Below are 25,443 nucleotides of genomic sequence, written 5' to 3' on the forward strand. Positions count from 1 at the left end.
ACACCACACTCAACTTACATCTACCTACACCTGGAGAGAATTTAGTGGGATGAGGAGGTGTGGTGGAGAGAGGAGTGAAGATCTAGATCAGATAACAGACAGACGACAGACGGATGGTTAGACGACAGAGAGAAAGTCACATAGAAATGTAGACGTTGTGGTTTGAACATAATGATGACGTGTGTGTCTTTCGAAACTAATGAGTTGTGAGAGGGATGTGTCATGAAGAGGGATGTGTCAGGACAGAGGGATGTGTCATACAGAGGGATGTGTCAGGACAGAGGGATGTGCCATACAGAGGGATGTGTCAGGACAGAGGGATGTGTCATGAAGAGGGATGTGTTAGAACAGAGGGATGTGTCAGGATAGAGGGATGTGTCATGAAGAGGGATGTGTCAGGACAGAGGGATGTGTCATACAGAGGGATGTGTCAGGACAGAGGGAGGTGTGTGTCAGGACAGAGGGATGTGTCATGAAGAGGGATGTGTTAGAACAGAGGGATGTGTCAGGATAGAGGGATGTGTCATGAAGAGGGATGTGTCAGGACAGAGGGATGTGTCATGAAGAGGGATGTGTCAGGACAGAGGGATGTGTCAGGACAGAGGGATGTGTCATGAAGAGGGATGTGTCAGGACAGAGGGATGTGTCATGAAGAGGGATGTGTCAGGACAGAGGGATGTGTCAGGACAGAGGGAGACAGGGGGAGACAGACAGCCTGTTTTTCACATCAGTTTTCCCATACACGTGTAGTTTCTGTTTCCTGTGTATAGAACAATACAGTGTGCTTATTAATTCATGCAGTATTGTGACAAATGTTCACAGTTGAATAATCTTATTTCATGGACAGTTTAAGTAATCATTTTAGGGATTATGTACACGTATGGAGATGTCTGAGTTTTTTGGGGGATGTTCAGTGTGTGTGTGTGTGTGTGTGTGTGCCAGTGTGTGCCAGTGTATGGGAGGGTGAGTCTATGTTCCTTATGATGAATAAGATCTTTTTTTTAAAGCAGAAACAATGAAATGAAGTTCTTCAGAGCACGTACACGTACTATTTCTGTCTATATCTTATCAGCGGTGACATGCTGTGCAAACAGTGTGTACCGTGCCCGCCAGCCTGTCACCTAGCCTCTCTTCGTTATCAGCACTTGTCCCTCCTCACATTCCACCCTCGCCCCTGTCCCACCCGTTCCGCCCCGCACCCCGATATCGCTGTATCCGGGTAGACGCTGTGGGGTGGGGAGGGGTGGGTTGGGGTGGGGGGCATACCCGGAGAACCACCCCACCTCTCTCTCTCCCTCACACACACACACACACAGACGGGCAGACAGAGACAGAAAGACATCACACACACACACACACACACACACACACACACACACACACACACACACACACACCACACACACACACACACAACACACACACCTGGAGAGAAATATATAGTGAGAGAGAGAGATAGAGAGAGAGACAGACAGACAGACAGACAGACAGACAGACGGATGGTTAGACAGACAGAGACAGAAAGACAAACAATATAATGACGTTGTGTGTCTTTTGAAACATAATGATGACGTTGTGTGTCTTTCGAAACATTATAATGACGTTGTGTGTATTTTCAAACATAATAGTGACGTTGTGTGTCTTTTCAAACATGATGATGACGTTGTGTGTCTTTTCAAACATGATGATGACGTTGTGTGTCTTTTCAACTTCCTCGATGACGTTGTGTGTCTTTCCAAAGACAACGATGACGTGTGTCTTCCACAAAATCACGATGACATTGTGTGTCTTTCCAAAGACCATGATGACGTTGTGTGTCTTTCCAAAGACCACGATGACATTGTGTGTCTTTCCAAAGACCATGATGACGTTGTGTGTCTTTTCAAAGACTATGATGACGTTGTGTGTCTTTTCAACTTCCTCGATGACGTTGTGTGTCTTTCCAAAGACAACGATGACGTGTGTCTTCCCCAAAATCACGATGACATTGTGTGTCTTTCCAAAGACCATGATGACGTTGTGTGTCTTTTCAAAGACCATGATGACGTTGTGTGTCTTTCCAAAGACCACGATGACATTGTGTGTCTTTCCAAAGACCACGATGACATTGTGTGTCTTTCCAAAGACCATGATGACGTTGTGTGTCTTTCCAAAGACCATGATGACGTTGTGTGTCTTTTCAAAGACTATGATGACTTTGTGTGTCTTTCCAAAGACTATGATGACGTTGTGTGTCTTTCCAAAGACCATGATGACGTTGTGTGTCTTTCCAAAGACCATGATGACGTTGTGTGCACACACATATCTTAAGTTTTATTCACATGGTCATCGACAGAAAGGTCAATGGCAAAGAAGAAAAACTGCAGGCTTCCTTGACCAACCAACCGGTAAAAGGAAGACATTCGAGTAAGAAGAAAACAGAGGAACAAACAAACAAACAAACCGCGTTGACTGGACAGGAAAAGAAAAGAAAAACTTACTCCCTTCACCGATTGCTAATCAAGCATCATATGAAACCAAAAGATTTCTATTTGGAAAAGAGTGGAACGTTGGTTTTTTTTGGTTTTTGTTTTTAAATATTTTTTTTTTATATATATTTTAAATTCGATAACGATAGTTGAATACCAATAGGAAGAAGTTGAAACAACATTTAAGATTATATATATATATATATATATATATATATATATATATATATATATATATATATATATATATAAAGAAAATTATACCGCATACATGCACACATGAACATACTTATCCATGTATAGGCGTGCATATGCGCACTCACACACACACACACACACACTCACACACACACACACACACACACACACACACACACACAGATAGCCAGCGCAACGCTGAGAGGTTGCCATTGATCATGTGACGAGAGGTGTTGAGCCAGGTGACTGTCGCCACTATCTAACGTCCTGAGTGCATGGATAGCTGCGGACTGCCAGTCTCTGGTGAAAAGGTGGGTGTCGCTTGTACCACACTACACACACTGTGTTTGTACCACACTACACACACTGTGTTTGTACCATACTGTCACATTATATTGTATTGTTTTGTTTTACTCTTTTTTGTCATGACAGATTTCTCTAAGTGAAATTCGGGCTGCTCTCCCCAAGGAAGGGACGTCGCCACACTGAGAGCGCCACCCTTTTTTGTGTGTATTATTTTTCCGTCTGCAATTTTATTTGCTTTCCAATCGGATTGGATTTTTCTTTTCTACAGAATTTTGCCAGTGACAACCCTTTTGTTGCCGTGGATTCTTTTACGTGCGCTACGTGCATGCTGCACACGGAACCTCGGTTTATAATCTCATTCAAATGTCTAGCGTCCAGACCACCACTCACGGACTAGTAGAGGCGGATAAAATACTGGCGACTGTTGGATTCGAGCCAGTGCGCTCAGATTCTCTCGCTTCATTGGCGGACGCGTTACCTCTTGGCCATCACTCCACAGTCGTTTGTACCATACTGTATCGTACTGTGTAACACACTGTAACATACTTTCGTTTCAATCGCAACATATTGTCGTTTGTACCATACTCTGCCGTACTATGTTTGTAACATGCAGTAACATATCATCGTTTGTACCATATTCTGCCGTACTATGTAACATGCAGTAACATATCATCGTTTGTACCATACTCTGCCGTACTATGTAACATGCAGTAACATATCATCGTTTGTACCATACTCTGCCGTACTATGTTTGTAACATGCTGTAACATATCGTCGTTTGTACCATACTCTGCCGTACTATGTTTATCAGATTTAGTTTCAGTAGCTCAAGGAGGCGTCACTGAGTTCGGACAAATCCATATACGCTACAGCACATCTGCCAAGCAGATGCCTGACCAGCAGCATAGCCCAACGCGCTTTGTCAGGCCTTGAGAAAAAAAAGAAAAAAAAGAGAAAAAAAGGTGAATAAATAATAGATGAGCGTACATAAATAAGTAAATAATTACTTAAATAGATAAATAAATAAATGATAATTATAATATGAAAAACAACAACAACAACAACAAAACATCATCGTTTGTACCATACTCTGCCGTACTATGTAACATACTGTAACATATCATTGTTTGTACCTTTCTGTACCGTACTGTGTTTATAACATACTGTAACATATCATTGTTTGTACCTTTCTGTACCGTACTGTGTTTATAACATACTGTAACATATCATTGTTTGTACCTTTCTATACCGTACTGTGTTTATAACATACTGTAACATTTCATTGTTTGTACCTTTCTGTACCGTACTGTGTTTATAACATACTGTAATATGTTATCGTTTGTACCATATTGTGATAGTAACATATTGTAACATAGTATCTTTTGTACTGTACTGTGCCGTACAGTGTTTGTAACATGATTTAACATATCATCGTTTCTACCATACTCTGCCGCACTGTGTTTATAACATACTGTAACATATTGTCGTTTGTACCTTTCTGTACCGTACTGTATTTACAGCATACTGTAACATGTTATCGTTTGTGCCATACAACACCGAAACCACTCTCCTTCACATCCTGAGCAATCTACTGCTAGCGTCCGACTCAGGAAAAAATTCCCTTCTAACTCTTCTCGACTTGTCAGCCGCCTTTGACACGATAGACCATTCAATCCTTTCCCGGCTTCATTTTACATTTGGCATCAGCGGCACTGTTCTCAACTGGTTCATATCTTATCTCACTGATCAATTCCAGTCTGTCATCATCGATAATTTCCAGTCTGAACCTGTTAAAATCAAACACGGAGTACCACAGGGATATGTTTTAGGCCCAGTTCTTTTCACACTGTACACTGCTCCTCTCGCTGAAATTATCAACCACCACAATGTTAGCTATCATTCCTGTGCTGATGACACTCAACTTCAGAAGATTGATAACCTGAAAAACTGTCCTCGCTCTTGCAAGAAACATCTGAATGCTTCCTGGACACTAAAAACTGGTCGACTCTAAATAAGTTACAATTAAACGCAGGCAAAACCGAAGCAATGATCACAGGGACTAAACAAAAACTATCTTCCATCACAGCTGACAAAATCAAACTTGGCAGTACATCCATCCCTCTTTCCAGCTCAGTCAGGAACCTCAGCGTTGACCTTGACAACACACTGTCCATGCAAAAATTCATCAGTCAGACATGTCAATCCTGCTACTGTCAATTGTGACGCATCCATTCGGAAATATCTGTCCACAGACGCAACATCTAGACTTGTTTCTCTCATTCTCTCTCGCCTTGACTACTGTAACTCGCTATTGTCTGGTTTGCCTGCTTCATCCATTCAGTCCCTTCAGCGCATACAAAACTGCTGTCCGACTCGTCCTTAGAAAGAAAAGATCTGAGCACATCATTCCTGTTTTGCAACATCTCCATTGGCTCCCTGTCTCACACAGAATAAAGTATAAGATCAGCACTCTATGTTATAAAAGCATTCACAAATCTGTCCCTTCCTATCTTTGTGGCTGCCTTCACCTCTACACTCCATCTCGCTCTCTACGATCGGCTTCGGATCCACTCTGTTTTCGCATACCCAGATTCAAACACTCCACTGTTGGACGTCGTTCTTTCTCTGTCTCTGGACCTTGCATTTGGAATGAACTTCATCTTTTGCTTCGTCAGGTCTCCGCACTCAGCTCTTTCAAGTCTGGCCTTAAAACCCACCTCTTCACAAGATAGCCTCTCTCCCCTACCTCTTCCTTGTCTTCAGTTTCTTCAGTTTAGAGTTATGCATGTGTGTGAATGACTGGTGTGAAAGCGCTTAGGTTTGTCTCTGCACAAGATTCAGCGCTATATTATTATTATTATTGTGATAGTAACATATTGTAACACAGTATCGTTTGTACTGTATTGTGCCGTACAGTGTTTGTAACATATTGTAACATAGTATCGTTTGTACTGTATTGTGCCGTACAGTGTTTGTAACATATTGTAACATAGTATCGTTTGTACTGCATTGTGCCGTACAGTGTAACATAGTATCGTTTGTACTGCATTGTGCCGTACAGTGTAACATAGTATCGTTTGTACTGTATTGTGCCGTACAGTGTAACATAGTATCGTTTGTACTGTATTGTGCCGTACAGTGTTTGTAACATATTGTAACATAGTATCGTTTGTACTGCATTGTGCCGTACAGTGTAACATAGTATCGTTTGTACTGTATTGTGCCGTACAGTGTTTGTAACATATTGTAACATAGTATCGTTTGTACTGTATTGTGCCGTACAGTGTTTGTAACATATTGTAACATAGTATCGTTTGTACTGCATTGTGCCGTACAGTGTTTGTAACATATTGTAACATAGTATCGTTTGTACTGTATTGTGCCGTACAGTGTAACATAGTATCGTTTGTACTGTACTGTGCCGTACTGTGTTTGTAACATAGTATCGTTTGTACTGTACTGTGCCGTACAGTGTCTGTAACATATTGTAACATAGTATCGTTTGTACTGTACTGTGCCGTACAGTGTTTGTAACATATTGTAACATAGTATCGTTTGTACTGTACTGTGCCGTACTGTGTTTGTAACATAGTATTGTTTGTACTGTACTGTGCCGTACAGTGTTTGTAACATATTGTAACATAGTATTGTTTGTACTGTACTGTGCCGTACTGTGTTTGTAAAATACTGTCATCTGTGCCGTAATGTATCATACTGTGTTTGTAACACACTGCCATCTGTGCCGTAATGTATCATACTGTGTTTCTAATATACTGCATCATTCTGCTGTTTTTGTTTATGTCACTGTGTAAAACTGTGTTTGTAACATACTGTTGATTTTATGTTACTGTATCGTACTGTGTTTGTAACATACTGTTGTTTTATATAATTGTTTCATATTGTGTTTGTAACATACTGTTCTTTTTATGTTACTGTGTATCGTACTGTGTATGTAACATACTGTTTGGTTTTATGTTACTGTATCGTACTGTGTTTGTAACATACTGTAACATACTATTGCTTTATGTTACTGTATCGTACTGTGTTTGTAACATCCTGTAACATACTATTGCTTTATGTTACTGTATCGTACTGTGTTTGTAACATCCTGTAACATACTATTGCTTTATGTTACTGTATCGTACTGTGTTTGTAACATCCTGTAACATACTATTGCTTTATGTTACTGTATCGTACTGTGTTTGTAACATTCTGTAACATACTGTTGTTTTATGTTAGTGTATCGTACTGTGTTTCTAACATTCTGTAACATACTGTTGTTTTATGTTAGTGTATCGTACTGTGTTTCTAACATTCTGTAACATACTGTTGTTTTATGTTAGTGATGTATTTTTTTATGTTACTGTATCGTACTGTGTTTCTAACATTCTGTAACATACTGTTGTTTTATGTTAGTGTATCGTACTGTGTTTCTAACATTCTGTAACATACTGTTGTTTTATGTTAGTGTATCGTACTGTGTTTCTAACATTCTGTAACATACTGTTGTTTTATGTTAGTGTATCGTACTGTGTTTGTAACATACTGTTGTTTTATGTTATTTAGGTTATTGTATCGTACTGTCTTTGTAACATACTGTTGTTTTATGTTATTTAGGTTATTGTATCGTACTGTCTTTGTAACATACTGTTGTTTTATGTTATTGTATCGTACTGTGTTTGTAACATACTGTAACATACTGTTGTTTTATGTTATTGTATCGTACTGTGTTTGTAACATACTGTTGTTTTATGTTATTTAGGTTATTGTATCGTACTGTCTTTGTAACATACTGTTGTTGTTAATGTTACTGTATCGTACTGTCTTTGTAGCATACTGTAACATACTGTTGCTTTTATGTTAATGTATCGTACTGTGTTTGTAACATACTGATGTTTTTATGTTATTGTATCGCACTGTGTTTGTAACATCCTGTATAGTACTATCGTTTATACCGTACTAGCGTTTGAATACTACTGTAGTTGACATGATACAAGTAGTACAGCTGATCAACGTCAATAGCACTTGCTGACTCGTGCTGAATCGCTGTCAGTGGAACACATTTCACACAGTCTGGCTATTTTCCAATATCGGACTTTTCTGGAGACTGATTTTTGCATCCCTGGTGGGCGGGGGAGAGGGGGGGGAGGGGTGTAGGTGGTGGTGGGGTAGTGGTGGATGTGTGGGAGTGGGGATCCAAATGCCATCAGATTAACTAGCATTCAGTGCAAAAGTCGTATGCCGCTCCTCTCTCTCTCTCTCTCTCTTTGAGATAATTTTCGACGCTTCACATGGAATATTTTTCGCGCATTGCACATCACCACGTGAACTTAATTCGACACGAGGAGACTAAGTAAACACTGTAAGATTTTGAAACTCTTTTCATAGGTCCAGGACTGTGCACCCTCTTTGAAACCCATTCCACCTTCGTGTTTACACTGGGTCCCACCTCACCACTTGACCGCCCTCACAGCTGGGTCACCAGGGTCAATAACTCCCCACACGCTCACCCACATTCACACCCACACACTCGATCACCTACTGTCATCCTGTGAGATAGACGACTCGCATAGCTCAAACACCATCACCACAAGGTGCACACACACACACGCGCGCGCGCGCGCGCGCACACACACACACACACATACGCACGCACGCGCGCGCGCACACACACACACGCGCACATACACACACACGCACACACACGCACACACACACACACGCATGCACGCACGCACACACACACACACACACACACACACACACACACACTCTCTCTCTCTCTCTTCATATATATATATATATATATATATATATATATATATATATATCTTGATATTATACAAAGATATATGACAAAAAACGGTCGGAAAATGTACGTGGCTTTCGTTGACTTCAAGGAAGCGTTTGACTCTGTGAAGCATGGCAAATTACTCGAATGTTTACAAAATGATGGTATTACAGGAAACATTTTTAGATCTTTAAAAGTAATGTATAATTCACTTATCTCCTGTAATAGAACTAATTGTCAACAGTCGAACTTTTTTGATTGTCCGGTAGGCGTCCGCCAGGGATGTGTTCTAAGTCCTACTCTGTTCTCGTTATTTATAAATCAGTTGGCTGATCATGTTTCAGAAAAAGGAAGACACGGAGTCCAGTTACTTCCAGGTCTCATAGAATTATTTATTTTGCTCTTTGCAGACGATGTTGCTTTGCTGTCGACAACGCCAACTGGGTTACAAAATCAGTCAAATATTCTAAAGGTGTGCTGTGATAAGATGAAATCAAATGTAAATATAGAGAAAACAAGATTTTGGTTTTTCGAAAAGGATGACCATCGGCTCGAAATGAACAATGTTATTTTGATGGAGTTACTTTAGAAGTTGTTAACAGTTATTGCTACCTTGGTTATACATTTACAACAAAAATTAGTCCCAAACTAGGTACTCAACGTTTTGTGAATAAAGGTAAAAAAGCTGTAATTCCCTTATGCAATGTGTTTCAGAAATACAAAGAAATGACATATGATGTGTTCATTAAAATTTTTGACACAAAAATATTGCCTATTCTCTTATATTCGTCAGAAATCTGGGGATTACATAGATTAGATCATATTGAGAAAGTTCATCTGATGGCTTGTAAACGATTTTTAGGAGTACCCGTTAAAACGCCCAACAAAATGGTGTATGGTGAATTAGGTCGATATCCACTTTTTTTTCTTTTTTTTTATAATAAATTCTTATATAAGCTGCATAAGATACTGGTTAAAATTGATTTCCATGGAGCCTCATCGATTACCATATCAAGCTTATCATATGTTAATGAATTTAGACATGTCAGGGAAACACTGTTGGGTAACGCATGTTAGGAAGATTTTCTGTGAAACAGGTTTTAATATTGTTTGGCTTCAGCAAGGTGTTGGTAATGTAAAAATTTTTCTTAGTGCTTTGAAGCAAAGGCTTATTGACATGTACATTCAAGAATGGACTGGATCCTTGAGAGACAGTGACAAATTTATGAGCTACACATCGTTTAAAACTATTTTTGAAAAAGAAGCATACATCTTAAGTATTGACGTGTACTGTTACAGAGTAGCTATCACACAACTGAGACTGAATGTATTACCAGTTAATAATAACTTACACCGATACAGTGATTCAACAGATACTTGAAAAAGATGTATTAATGCTGTAAATCTTCTATTGAAACTGAAAAACATGTACTATTTGAGTGTACATTGTATAGGGACATCATAGAAACATTTCTGAATGACTACATAAGAATTGATTTTGGAACACTACTCAGGTCAAAAAACGAGAAATATTACCAGAATTTGTCGAAATTTATTTTTCATGCAATGAACAGAAGGAACCGTCTTACTGATGGGATTTGATATGTTTATGATTCAATATTGCTGCCACGTCCACCCCATTTCCCTACCTCCTACCCCCTCGCCCCCCCCCCCCGCCCCCCCTCTGTCCCCCGCTCCCCTATGCCCCCTCCCCCACCACCATCCTACCCCCTCTCCCCCCCCGCTCCCCCTCTATCCCCCGTTCCCCTATGCCCCCTCCCCCACCACCATCCTACCCCCTCGCCCCCCCCCCGCCCCCCCCTCTGTCCCCCGCTCCCCTATGCCCCCTCCCCCACCACCATCCTACCCCCTCGCCCCCCCCCGCCCCCCCCTCTGTCCCCCGCTCCCCTATGCCCCCTCCCCCACCACCATCCTACCCCCTCGCCCCCCCCCGCCCCCCCTCTGTCCCCCGCTCCCCTATGCCCCCTCCCCCACCACCATCCTACCCCCCCCCGCCCCCCCTCTATCCCCCGCTCCCCTATGCCCCCTCCCCCACCACCATCCTACCCCCCCCCCTTCTCCCTGTGTTTGTATAAGGGCCTATGGCCGATGTACAATAAACAATTCAGTGTTCAGTGTTCTCTCTCTCTCTCTCTCACACTCACACGCACTCACGCACGCACGCACGCACTCACACACACACACACACACACACACACACACACACACACACACACACACACGCACACTGTACAGTGTACAGGCGATAACAGGAGGGTCAGTGACAACAGTCCCACTGACACTGACAGCACGGCTGGTTATTGACTTGAACTATGTCACGTCTATTCACTAAAGTGTGTGTATGTGTGTGTGTGTGTGTGTGTGTGAGAGAGAGAGAGTGAGAGAGAGAGAGAGTGTGTATGCGTGTGTGTGTTTGTGTGTGTGATTAGATACATTCAATAAAAAAATAAAGTAGAAAACTGATTAATGAATAAATAAGTGAAATAGGTAAATAAATGGATAAATGTAAGATAAACAGATCGAAAATACATATTGAATAGAGAAACAAATCTGAAAATCTGAAATAAATAAATAGATAAATGAATATATACTGAATAACTAACTAACTGACTAGCTAGCTAACTAATCAATTACACGATACACATAGTCAATTGTGAACTTCGTCGCATCAACTCTCTATCCGTCAGTACCTTTTTGTTGAAACTACTAAAACTCTTATTTCTGCTTTTGTGCTGTCACGAATTGACTACTGTAATTTTCTTCTCATAGGCTGTCCACATAATATTCTTCATGGAATTCAAAAACTTCAAAACAACGCTGCCCGTCTGACTCTCAGAGTCCCACGTACTGATCACATTTCTCCTCACCTCCGCACTCTACATTGGCTCCCCATTGAAGCGAGAATTAAATACAAAGTTGTGTGTCTCTGTTATTCTGCTTTCCACTCCGCAGGACCTTGATATCTTTCTGACATTATCAGTGTTTACACTCCCGCAAGAAATCTCCGCTCTTCCTCTGACTATTACCTTTTGAAACTTCTTCGTGTCAATACAATAAGCTATGGTGAAGTTCTTTCTTCTTTGCTGCTCCTCACATCTGGAACAACCTTCCTCATCATATCCGTGCATCTGATTCTATTTCTGCTTTTCGCTCATCACTAAAAACTCATCTTTTTAAAACCTGCCTATACGCACTCTCAGCTTTCTTGTTCTCCAACACCATCCAGGTCAGCTCACTTTGGATGAATGAAGAGTGGGAGGGGGAGAGTGTGGGGGAGGGGGAGGGGGAGGGGGTTTTGAGAAAGAGAGGTCATGAATGTTTTATGTAACTTGTAATATTTTTCTTTCATTTAAAGCGCCCTGAGCTCTTATAGAGAAAGGGCGCTATATGAATATACATTCCTATTACTATTATGAGCCATGGTGATGCGTTCTGTGTAAAGGTTTCCAGGTGGTAGTGTCAACAACGTCACAGTGTGGAAGTACCAATAAGTGTCACGGAGGCGGGAAAGAAAGTTCTCAAAAATCGCACAGGGTGGGTATGTGTTGGAGAGGGCGGGGGTGGGGGCATGTGTGTGTGTGTGTGTGTGTGTGTGTGTGTGTGTGTGTGTGTGTGTGTGTGTGTCTGCTAGTGTTCATGTGTGTGTGTGTGTGTGTGTGTGTGTGTGTGTGTGTGTGTGTGTGTGTGTGTGTGTGTGTGTCTGTTAGTGTTCGTGTTGTGTGTGTGTGTGTGTGTGTGTGTGTGTGTGTGTGTAGCCATTCAAGTATGCCACTATCACAATAATGTCCCTACACCTCTACACACACACACACACACACACACACACACACACAGAATAGGATATGTTTTTATTACCAAGTGTACCGCGGTCACAAGGAATACTGGGGGGGATAGTTCATAAAAAAGGTACAAACATAAATCGAAAATCATACACAAACACAGATACAGTGGAATTTAGGATACATACATGTGCATAGCAATATAAGAACTTGCACACAAACACACACACACACACACACACACACACACACACGTTTGAACAGAAGTCGCATATTACATATGGACGGGGCTGATGACTAAATCTTCAGGTAAATGGTCGTTGATTGCACAATTCTATTCAATCATACTGGATTTGTTCGAGAGATAGGGCATTGGCTACTTTTGGGGAAAAGCTATTGGCGGAGCGACTGGTTTTCGTCCTTATACTTCTGTACCGTCGACCAGAGGGGAGCATCTCGAAAATCTCAAAAGCTGTGATTCGTCCTGGCTGATTGATTATGCTTTTCTGAGTAGCCGCTTATGATATATGTCGTCTAGAGAAGGTAGATCAGCCCCGGTAATCTTGGCAGTTTTACGATTCTGTTCAGGACTGCGACTTCTGCCTTGGAAATGTTTCGTACCAAGCAGTAATAGCGAAGGTTAACACACTTCCAATGACAGCTCTGTAAAAAAAACAACAACCACGATTTATTTTTTAATTCCGAACTTTTTGAGGCGCCGAAGAAAGTACAGACGCTGTTGTGCTTTCTTAACGGTTTTTCCCGAATTTTCCTCCCATTTCAAATCGTTGGAAATTATCAGTCCGAGAAATTTAAATTCGCTGATGATCTCTACTTGCTTGTCTTTAATGACAAGTGGTAAGGGGTCAGATCTGGTCTGCCCGAAATCTAAGATGAATTCTTTTGTTTGTGATACACTGAGTTCTGAGTTGTTTTGGTTACACCAGCTGACGTTCTAGTACTTTTTCCCTATATTTTGACTCATCACTGTTCGTACGTAATCAGCCCTTCTAGAGTAGCATCGTCGGTAAACTTGGCCATGGTGGTTACATTCATTTTGAGTTGCACAGTCATGTGTGAATAGTGAGCACAAATGTGGGGATAGAACACATCCCTGTGTGGTGCCTATGTTGAGAATGCATGTGGAGGAGGTGAGGTCACCAACTTGAACAAGTTGCGGTCTGCATCTGAGAAAATCTATGATCAACGCACAAATTGATTCTCTCTCTCTCTCTCTCTCTCTCTCTCTCTCTCTCTCTCTCATAGAATTGTATAATTTGGCTCCTGAGATAAAGGAAAAGAGTTATTCTTGCATGAAGCTCACCGCGTTCCTGACATTTCAGCGACAGTGTGGTGATGTTTGTCATTTTATTGCTGGTAAACATTCCCTGCCAGTAAGACGACTCATAGGTTTCAAAGAAGATGAAAATGAATTACACTGCGTATATCTGTCGGATTCTGAAGCCGTCATCATTAAGATAATGTTACCATCGCTACGTAATCAGTCCACAGGGCTGTGTTACAACATGAATCCCGCGTGTAGCCTGCAAGAAGACATGTATCCCTGACATGAATCCCTGAGATGTAGCCTGCAAAAAGACATGTATCCCTGACATGAATCCCGCGTGTAGCCTGCAAGAAGACATGTATCCCTGACATGAATCCCTGACATGTAGCCTGCAAAAAGACATGTATCCCTGACATGAATCCCGCGTATAGCCTGCAAGAAGACATTATCCCTGACATGAATCCCTGAGATGTAGCCTGCAAGAAGACATGTATCCCTGACATGAATCCCGCGTGTAGCCTGCAAGAAGACATGTATCCCTGACATGAATCCCTGAGATGTAGCCTGCAAGAAGACATGTATCCCTGACATGAATCCCTGACATGTAGCCTGCAAGAAGACATGTATCCCTGACATGAATCCCTGAGATGTAGCCTGCAAGAAGACATGTATCCCTGACATGAATCCCGCGTGTAGACTGCAAGAAGACATGTATCCCTGACATGAATCCCTGACATGTAGCCTGCAAGAAGACATGTATCCCTGACATGAATCCCTGAGATGTAGCCTGCAAGAAGACATGTATCCCTGACATGAATCCCGCGTGTAGCCTGCAAGAAGACATGTATCCCTGACATGAATCCCGCGTGTAGCCTGCAAGAAGACATGTATCCCTGACAGAAATGCCGAGCGAAATGTTCCTCAGTGGAAAACATAATAAGTGTGCGAGTGAAAAACAACAGCACTTATACCAAACGCATACACAGATGACCACACAAAATGCACACTCTCAATTCCAACAATTAACCAGTGACCATCCCTAGCTACCAAAAGTAGAACATATGTTGTGAGTCCTGTCCCCTTCATTAAGGCTGGAACAGCAGTATTTCCATTGGTAATGGAGGGAGTAGACAAGATACAGCAATACTACTACTACTAGAACTACTACTTTTTTTTTAATATCAAATTATCATTTTATTATTATAAATTCTTCAGTGGCGGTTTGCGTAATAAAAATACCACATTATTGGGAAAACACTCTGTCTCTGTTTTTTTAAAATTTTTATATTGACACTGATATTGGAATTCTTTGTTTTTTGCTCTTTTTTTTCAAACAAATCAAAGGTGCTGCTTCAGCCATCAAATGTATGTACAAACTGAGAGAAGAATGGACATGTTTTTGTCACACACATATCAACCCATAGAAACTTGTTATGAATTCAGTAATCTACATTCACTTTAAAACTTTTATGATAGAATTATCATATATAAGCGCATATCATCAAGAGCCACAACAACCAGACACAAAAACCCCAACAAACAACATATGCCTCTGCATTACATACATATATATATATATAAATATAAATGAAGAGTAATGATCTACGTTGTGGACCGTAGATTGTTCGCTCGAAGCACCACACCCACTGTGTTTTTTATTATTTTTTTTATAACATTTTTTTAATTCCATTTTGATAGGTTGACATTTTACAACAACAACAGCATCTTAATGGACATTTATAAAGAAGAAAAAACAAACAAAGAACAAAAACCAAAACCAAAAACAAGCAAACAAACAAACAACAACAAACACCATAAATACTCTGATAGAAACAGCCAAGCAGCTGGATTATACACTGGTTGGTTATCATCATGGAGTATTATCATTCATTTCTTAAGATCTTACACAAGCTGTCAAGGAATACAAACTGTCAAGTATCTTAGAACACGTTCACAGCAAGTGACCACCTCAATCATTTCTTATGAATAAAAAGAAGAAAATAAATATGGCTTGTTAATTTTCGTTAATCATGAACCACACCCGCTGTTCATGGACATCCCCGCCGTGTGCACTCCATGTCAACCGCTTCCTGTTCATAGCGGGGCATGCCGAGCTTGTTGGGGGGTGACGGAGCGGGCAACGTGCATGACAACAGACCTTTGTTTAGTCGATTAGAGTTTGGACATTTAAAAAATAAAAGCAACAAAGAAACATGCAGCTGGTGGCAACTGTAAATATTTTTTAACGACTAAATTAACATGCTTTGCGCCACCCAATATATTACCAGTTTGTATGAACACGCAGGTGGTGGCAACTGTAAATATTTTTTAACGACTAAATTAACATACTTTGCGCCACCGAAAATATTACCAGTTTGTATGTTTGCCTCATCATTGTTATCCATCTGTCTCGAATCATATCTTGAACAGTCATGAATTTTCAAACCCAACTGAACGTACGGCAGTAAGACTTGTCTACGGTGACATCAGTTGAAAGGAGATTGTACAGCCGTACAAAAAACATTGAACATCATGAAACAATGGATCTGTAAAAACAAAACACATACTCTCTCTCTCTCTGTCTCTCTCTCTGTCTCTGTCTGTCTCTCTCTTTGCGTGGGACCTCCGACCTCCCATGTCATTCCCACACTTGTTGAAATGGGTCATACATCCTCTGATTTGTTTTCTTTTTTTTCTTTCCTTTTTTAACAATTATGTTTTCTGTTTCTTCCCCCCCCTCCCCCAACCATTCCTCTATTGAAATCAGTATACAACACAAAATGACAGTGTAATTAACTAACAAAGAGTGGTAACTATCTTCACACACAAGGTTCATGACGTCAAGCCAGTGCTACTTATGTAGCTGATTCAACCAGCACACGGGCACATTGCAACAAACCCACACACCTCCTCAACCAGCACACGGGCACATTGCAACAAACCCACACACCTCCTCAACCAGCACACGGGCACATTGCAACAAACCCACACACCTCCTCAACCAGCACACGGGCACATTGCAACAAACCCACACACCTCCTCAAGAGGGAAACTCGAGGCTTGTCCTTGTATATTTCAACACTGTAATCAGACATACAAAATCAGTGCAAAACAAAGTATATCAATGTCTGTAAACCCCTACCGATGGACATTGTTTTCCCTGTTTGTTAATGTTTGATGCGTGCTGACACCATTGTATATATCATCACCAGTGTTCAAAGGACCCAACTCTGCCCTGCGTCGTCGGCCAGACTGAGGGGTTACCAAGGGCCGCAGAAGTAGTACATGATCATTTGTAAGAACAGAATGTATATAATATCCCAGTGTGTGCGCGCTTGTGTGCATGTGTGTGTGCATGAGCATGCATGTGAGTGTAAGTTAATGAGTGTGTGAGTGGTGCATTTCAATAGAAATACAATTAATTACATGAAATACTGTGTTGGTGTATTTCAATAGAAACACAATTAATTACATGAAATACTGTGTTGGTGATTAATCAGATACATTAAATACTGTTTTGGTGTATTCCTATATAGACATTATAATCAGATACATTAAATACTGTTTCGGTGTATTCCTATATAGACATTATAATCAGATACATGAAGTAAGTTGGTGTATTCCTTTTGAGACATTATCATCCGATACATGAAACTGTCTTGATATATTCCTATACAAACGGCGTCATCAAATACAATGAGATAATGCGTTTGTGTGTTCCACTGAATAGAAACGACAAATACACAAGCACTATCTGGTGTATTTATGAAGAAACGACGTAATCAAGTACATGAAATACTCTGTTGGTGTGTTCCAATAGAAATGACACCATGAAATACATGAAAGACTGTGTTGATGTATTCCAATAGAAACACCACCACCCAATACATAAAATGCTATGTAGGTGTATTCATAAGAAACGACGTTATCAAGACATGAAAAACTGTTGGGGTGAGATCCAACAGACACGACATCATCAAATAAACCAGAAAATGTCTTGGTGTGTTTCAAGATGAACATCACCAGCAAACGCAGGAAATAATGCGTTGATGCATTTCTAGCTTTGGCATGAAAATCTCTCCACTTAGGTTTTTCCTTTTCTATCACACACACACACACACACACACACACACACACAGAGACATTGACAAACACTAGGTAAAATCAAAAAGACTGAGGTGAAACAGACAGTTAATGTACAAACAAAACAGACTGTTAATGTACAAACAAAACAGACTGTTAATGCACTAACAAAACAGACTGTTAATGTACAAACAAAACAGACTGTTAATGTACAAACAAAACAGACTGTTAATGCACTGACAAAACAGACTGTTAATGTACAAACAAAACAGACTGTTAATGTACAAACAAAACAGACTGTTAATGTACAAACAAAACAGACTGTTAATGCACTGACAAAACAGACAGTTAATGTACAAACAAAACAGACTGTTAATGTACAAACAAAACAGACTGTTAATGTACAAACAAAACAGACTGTTAATGTACAAACAAAACAGACTGTTAATGCACTGACAAAACAGACAGTTAATGTACAAACAAAACAGTTAATGTACAAACAAAACAGACAGTTAATGTACAAACAAAACAGACTGTTAATGTACAAACAAAACAGACTGTTAATGTACAAACAAAACAGACTGTTAATGCACTACAAAACAGACTGTTAATGTACAAACAAAACAGTCTGTAAACAGGCTGTTAATGTACAAACAAAACAGACTGTTAATGTACAAACAAAACAGACTGTTAATGCACTAACAAAACAGACTGTTAATGTACAAACAAAACAGACTGTTAATGCACTAACAAAACAGACTGTTAATGTACAAACAAAACAGACTGTTAATGTACAAACAAAACAGACTGTTAATGTACAAACAAAACAGTTAATGTACAAACAAAACAGACTGTTAATGTACAAACAAAACAGACAGTTAATGTACAAACAAAACAGACTGTTAATGTACAAACAAAACAGTTAATGTACAAACAAAACAGACAGTTAATGTACAAACAAAACAGACTGTTAATGTACAAACAAAACAGACAGTTAATGCACTGACAAAACAGACTGTTAATGTACAAACAAAACAGACAGTTAATGCACTGACAAAACAGACTGTTAATGTACAAACAAAACAGACAGTTAATGTACAAACAAAACAGACAGTTAATGTACAAACAAAACAGACTGTTAATGTACAAACAAAACAGACAGTTAATGTACAAACAAAACAGTTAATGTACAAACAAAACAGACAGTTAATGTACAAACAAAACAGTTAATGTACAAACAAAACAGACAGTTAATGTACAAACAAAACAGTTAATGCACAAACAAAACAGACTGTTAATGCACTAACAAAACAGACTGTTAATGTACAAACAAAACAGACTGTTAATGTACAAACAAAACAGACTGTTAATGTACAAACAAAACAGACTGTTAATGCACTAACAAAACAGACAGTTAATGTACAAACAAAACAGACTGTTAATGCACTGACAAAACAGACTGTTAATGTACAAACAAAACAGACAGTTAATGTACAAACAAAACAGACTGTTAATGCACTAACAAAACAGACTGTTAATGTACAAACAAAACAGACTGTTAATGCACTGACAAAACAGACTGTTAATGCACTAACAAAACAGACAGTTAATGTACAAACAAAACAGACTGTTAATGTACAAACAAAACAGACAGTTAATGTACAAACAAAACAGACTGTTAATGTACAAACAAAACAGACAGTTAATGTACAAACAAAACAGACTGTTAATGTACAAACAAAACAGACTGTTAATGCACTGACAAACACCTTGCCATGAGATCAAAAGATGAAAAGAGGCTGGAGAGGGCGGGGCGGGGTGTGGGAGGGGGAGGGGAAGGGGGAGGTGGAGGTGGGAAACTGCAAAAACTGCTGACTACCCACCATGTCATTTTAATAACGCCACTCACCGCTTTTTACACTGACGCACACTTCAAGTACTTCACGGATGTTGCTTTCTTCTTTGACATTGGCCATCTCTCTCTCTGTCTGTCTCTCTCTCTCCCATCACCACCTCTCTCTCTCTCTCTCTCTCTCCCATCCCCCCTCTCTCTCTCTCCCGCCCCCCCTCTCTCTCTATATATATATATCTCCCACCCCCCTCTCTCTGTCTCTCCCACCCTCTCTCTCTCTGTCTGTCTCTCTATCCCCCCCCTCTCCCTCTCTCTCTCTTTCTCTCACAGGTACAGACAGCTTGTGACGCAGTTAACAGATATGTGAATGGATAAGTTTATATAATTACGATTGCATTGCTTGGGGCGACAGTTTGCATGGTTGAAAGCGTTGGAAATAAGAAAAAAAAAGTAAAGTGAGTGGTGTGACCGTGAGTGGTTGAGTCACACTGTTGGTTGCGAAGAAAGTTTTGTTTATGAATTGAAAGAAAGGCTTATTTCTTGTTTTCAACAGAACTGGCATGAAATGATACAATCCGGAGACAAACACACGTGGTACTTTCAAAGATGCATTTGGTCCAGAACAATACTTAACGTCAATATTGAATAGAACACTTTGGGCTAACTCAATGAAATTTCGTCTATTACTGCGCAGTTTAATGAATGTTGGTGTAATGCAGGTGAACCTGATGAAGACTCTTGTCCTGTTTGTAAAGAGACCGCTGAAGACGAGGCACATCTTTTTTTCTCTTGTAAGGGGCACAGCGACATACGTCAAAGTTTCTCTTTTTTAGAAAATATTTCAGGAGAGAAAACGCCATCAATGAAATAATATCCTCCAGAGATATTTTAAAACCGAAGGCCTTGTCAAAGTAACAAAATCTCTTGATAAACGAATGCAGTCATTAACTCACTCCGGACGAAGTTTTCTCCCTTGCTTTTCCCTGCAGACGACCCATTTGTTAGGGTTAGTGGAAAAAATCACAAAAAATACAAAACACAAAGTAACTGAATGAAACTCCCTGCACTTGACCCACTGACCCCTTTCTAACGTTGTGTGTACGCCCACCCCCCTCCCTCTCTTCACAGCCCTCAGAAGCTGAGTCACTGTCAATACCTTCTTGCTGGTAGCTTTCTTCACTGCGAATACTTTATTCAACGTCTTCATCATCCTCGCCGATGTCAAAACCTTCAGTCTGAAGCATTTCAATCACTTCAGCAGCAGTAAAAAGCCGCTGTCGTGATCTATTTTGCTCTAAAAATTTCCACTTGTATCACCTGCAACACCATTTTCGATACGTATGCAGGTTAGCTTGTCGTGTGGGTAACGAAGGTCAACGGCTGGCCAGCGAGTGTATTGTCACGAAACCTCATGAAGAAACTTTCCATTCGACCCTCGACACGTGAACAATGTCCGGTGTAGCATTGATTTTTTATGACACCCCATGAGGAAAACGTGGAGAAATTTTTGATTGTCGAAACCGCTGTAGCGTTCTAAATCAATAATGTACAACAACAATGATTATGTGGATCAATATATCCCCCCCCCATGAATATTATATTTCATGATATATCATGTCCACGTCCACTTTGTTTATATATCCCCCCTTCAACTGACAGGTACCATAAGCCTTTGTCAAATAAAACAGTTGTTGTTATTGCTCTCTGTCTCTCTGTCTCTGTCTCTCTCTCTCTCTCTCTACTCTTCTTTAACATTGGCCATTTCTTTCTTTCTATCTATCTATCTGTTAATCTATCTATCTACTCTTCTTTAAAATTGGCGATCTCTATCTATCTATCTATTAATCTGTCCATCTATCTACTCTTCATTAAAACTGGCCATAACATTGGCCATCTCTCTCTATCTACTCTTCTTTAACACTGGCCATAACATTGGCCATCTCTCTCTATGTACTCTTCTTTAACACTGGCCATAACATTGGCCATCTCTCTCTATCTACTCTTCTTTAACACTGGCCATAACATTGGCCATCTCTCTCTATGTACTCTTCTCTAAGACTGGCCATAACATTGGCCATCTCTCTCTATGTACTCTTCTCTAAGACTGGCCATAACATTGGCCATCTCTCTCTATGTACTCTTCTCTAAGACTGGCCATAACATTGGCCATCTCTCTCTATCTACTCTTCTCTAAGACTGGCCATAACATTGGCCATCTCTCTCTATCTACTCTTCTCTAAGACTGGCCATAACATTGGCCATCTCTCTCTATGTACTCTTATTTAACACTGGCCATAACATTGGCCATCTCTCTCTATGTACTCTTCTCTAAGACTGGCCATAACATTGGCCATCTCTCTCTATGTACTCTTCTTTAACATTTATCTCTCTCTCTTGCTTTCTGCTCTCTCTCTCTCTGTCTCTCTCTCTCTCTCTGTCTCTCGCTTTTTTATTATTGAGAGACACATATCGGCGGTCTCTTTATCCGACCGTCACTGAGGAAATCAACAAATTAGTCTTGGGGATACATAAAAAAGGACGAAAAAAGTAAACAGATACACACTGCATGGTAAAAACAATTGTAACAGTAAAGAAGAAGATCAACACACACACACACACACACACACACACACACACACACACACACGCGCGCGCGCGCGCGCGCGTACAATCAATATAAATACAGCGATGTTTACAAAGTCCAAACACAAATACTGGTCCTTGGTCTGTGAATCATGTTTATTGCTGTTGCTGCTGTTTTGTTGTTGTTGTTGTTGTTGTTGTTTTCTCTCTTTCATTCTTTCTACCTCTCCCAGCCCCGTGTGACCGTGTCTTGACAGCAAGGTGATGGCGTCCCGTTACGTGGCCAGGAGGAGAGTGTTGGTGATGACGTGTGGCCTGCTGATCTACACCGTGCTGCACGTGTACCTGATCCTCGCCACCACTGCCAGCACTGAGGCGCCCTGCCGCGATCCCCGCTGTCTGCCCACAGAGGGTGAGGCCAGTGCACGGCATCCCCTGCACACAGGGGGCCAACAGCACCTCACCGGGCCGCCCGTGCCCCCACACCACCACCCTGCCCACCCCGCCAACTCTTCCAACTCTCTCCCTCGCTGGACGCACGAGGGAAGGAAGGGAGAGGGGAGGGGGCAGGCCGCACGGACACGCGGCCGCATGACGTCACCAGAGGGACAGGGCTCTGGAGCTGGGGACAGACGTCACTTCCGCCCCTTCCCGCCTCTGGGACGGCCCGTGCTGCCCGGGGGAGTGGACTGCCGTCAGGTGTGGCAGGGGAAGGAGGGGGAGGTGAGGAAGGCGCTGGCACAGGTCAACACCACCCTGCCGGCTCGGAGACCCCCGGGATTCTACCGGGGCATCACCGCTAACTGCTCGCTCTACCGCCGGCAGGCCGGGTAGGTGTACCCTCACTGTCTTCATGTACATGGACAGCCTTGTTCTCTGTTCTGTACCCTCACTGTCTTCATGTCCACTGACAGCCTTGTTCTCTGTTCTGTACCCTCACTGTCTTCATGTCCACTGACAGCCTTGTTCTCTGTTCTGTACCCTCACTGTCTTCATGTCCACTGACAGCCTTGTTCTCTGTTCTGTACCCTCACTGTCTTCATGTCCATGGACAGCCTTGTTCTCTGTTCTGTGTCCTCACTGTCTTCATGTACATGGACAGCCTTGTTCTCTGTTCTGTGTCCTCACTGTCTTCATGTACATGGACAGCCTTGTTCTCTGTTCTGTGTCCTCACTGTCTTCATGTCCACTGACAGCCTTGTTCTCTGTTCTGTACCCTCACTGTCTTCATGTCCACTGACAGCCTTGTTCTCTGTTCTGTGTCCTCACTGTCTTCATGTACATGGACAGCCTTGTTCTCTGTTCTGTACCCTCACTGTCTTCATGTACATGGACAGCCTTGTTCTCTGTTCTGTGTCCTCACTGTCTTCATGTACATGGACAGCCTTGTTCTCTGTACTGTACCCTCACTGTCTTCATGTATATGGACAGCCTTGTTCTCTGTACTGTACCCTCACTGTCTTCATGTCCACTGACAGCCTTGTTCTCTGTTCTGTACCCTCACTGTCTTCATGTACATGGACAGCCTTGTTCTCTGTTCTGTGTCCTCACTGTCTTCATGTACATGGACAGCCTTGTTCTCTGTTCTGTACCCTCACTGTCTTCATGTACATGGACAGCCTTGTTCTCTGTTCTGTACCCTCACTGTCTTCATGTACATGGACAGCCTTGTTCTCTGTTCTGTACCCTCACTGTCTTCATGTCCACTGACAGCCTTGTTCTCTGTTCTGTACCCTCACTGTCTTCATGTCCACTGACAGCCTTGTTCTCTGTTCTGTCCCCTCACTGTCTTCATGTACATGGACAGCCTTGTTCTCTGTTCTGTACCCTCACTGTCTTCATGTCCACTGACAGCCTTGTTCTCTGTTCTGTACCCTCACTGTCTTCATGTACATGGACAGCCTTGTTCTCTGTTCTGTACCCTCACTGTCTTCATGTACATGGACAGCCTTGTTCTCTGTACTGTACCCTCACTGTCTTCATGTACATGGACAGCCTTGTTCTCTGTTCTGTGTCCTCACTGTCTTCATGTACACTGACAGCCTTGTTCTCTGTTCTGTACCCTCACTGTCTTCATGTACATGGAAAGCCTTGTTCTCTGTTCTGTACCCTCACTGTCTTCATGTCCACTGACAGCCTTGTTCTCTGTTCTGTACCCTCACTGTCTTCATGTCCACTGACAGCCTTGTTCTCTGTTCTGTACCCTCACTGTCTTCATGTCCACTGACAGCCTTGTTCTCTGTTCTGTACCCTCACTGTCTTCATGTACATGGACAGCCTTGTTCTCTGTTCTGTACCCTCACTGTCTTCATGTACATGGACAGCCTTGTTCTCTGTTCTGTGTCCTCACTGTCTTCATGTCCACTGACAGCCTTGTTCTCTGTTCTGTACCCTCACTGTCTTCATGTACATGGACAGCCTTGTTCTCTGTACTGTGTCCTCACTGTCTTCATGTACACTGACAGCCTTGTTCTCTGTTCTGTACACTCACTGTCTTCATGTCCACTGACAGCCTTGTTCTCTGTTCTGTACCCTCACTGTCTTCATGTACATGGACAGCCTTGTTCTCTGTTCTGTACCCTCACTGTCTTCATGTCCACTGACAGCCTTGTTCTCTGTTCTGTACCCTCACTGTCTTCATGTACATGGACAGCCTTGTTCTCTGTTCTGTACTCTCACTGTCTTCATGTCCACTGACAGCCTTGTTCTCTGTTCTGTACCCTCACTGTCTTCATGTCCATGGACAGCCTCGTTCTCTGTTCTGTGTCCTCACTGTCTTCATGTCCACTGACAGCCTTGTTCTCTGTTCTGTACCCTCACTGTCTTCATGTCCATGGACAGCCTCGTTCTCTGTTCTGTGTCCTCACTGTCTTCATGTCCACTGACAGCCTTGTTCTCTGTTCTGTGTCCTCACTGTCTTCATGTCCACTGACAGCCTTGTTCTCTGTTCTGTGTCCTCACTGTCTTCATGTCCACTGACAGCCTTGTTCTCTGTTCTGTACCCTCACTGTCTTCATGTACATGGACAGCCTTGTTCTCTGTTCTGTACCCTCACTGTCTTCATGTCCACTGAC

The 25,443-nt window shown here is 41.6% G+C and overlaps 1 protein-coding gene across 3 annotated transcripts in view; it reads left to right on the plus strand.

Moving 5' to 3' along the window:
• Window positions 1-2,914: 2,914 nt before the first annotated feature.
• LOC143291309 (N-acetyllactosaminide beta-1,6-N-acetylglucosaminyl-transferase-like) overlaps window positions 2,915-25,443 on the plus strand; it is a 50,122-nt gene continuing 27,593 nt past the window's right edge. The window contains exons 1-4 of one of the 3 annotated variants that reach the window (XM_076601160.1): window positions 2,918-2,977; window positions 12,227-12,318; window positions 17,064-17,146; window positions 22,627-23,199. In XM_076601160.1, the coding sequence (XP_076457275.1) occupies window positions 22,634-23,199 (566 nt within the window). In that variant the 5' untranslated portion in view covers window positions 2,918-2,977; window positions 12,227-12,318; window positions 17,064-17,146; window positions 22,627-22,633. Of the gene's footprint in view, window positions 2,978-12,226; window positions 12,319-17,063; window positions 17,147-22,626; window positions 23,200-25,443 lie in introns of all 3 variants that reach the window. The other 2 variants (XM_076601163.1, XM_076601162.1) reach the window with 2 other exon arrangements.

Source organism: Babylonia areolata, chromosome 16 (assembly GCF_041734735.1).
Source record: "Babylonia areolata isolate BAREFJ2019XMU chromosome 16, ASM4173473v1, whole genome shotgun sequence".
In the NCBI taxonomy this organism is placed as follows: domain Eukaryota; kingdom Metazoa; phylum Mollusca; class Gastropoda; order Neogastropoda; family Buccinidae; genus Babylonia; species Babylonia areolata.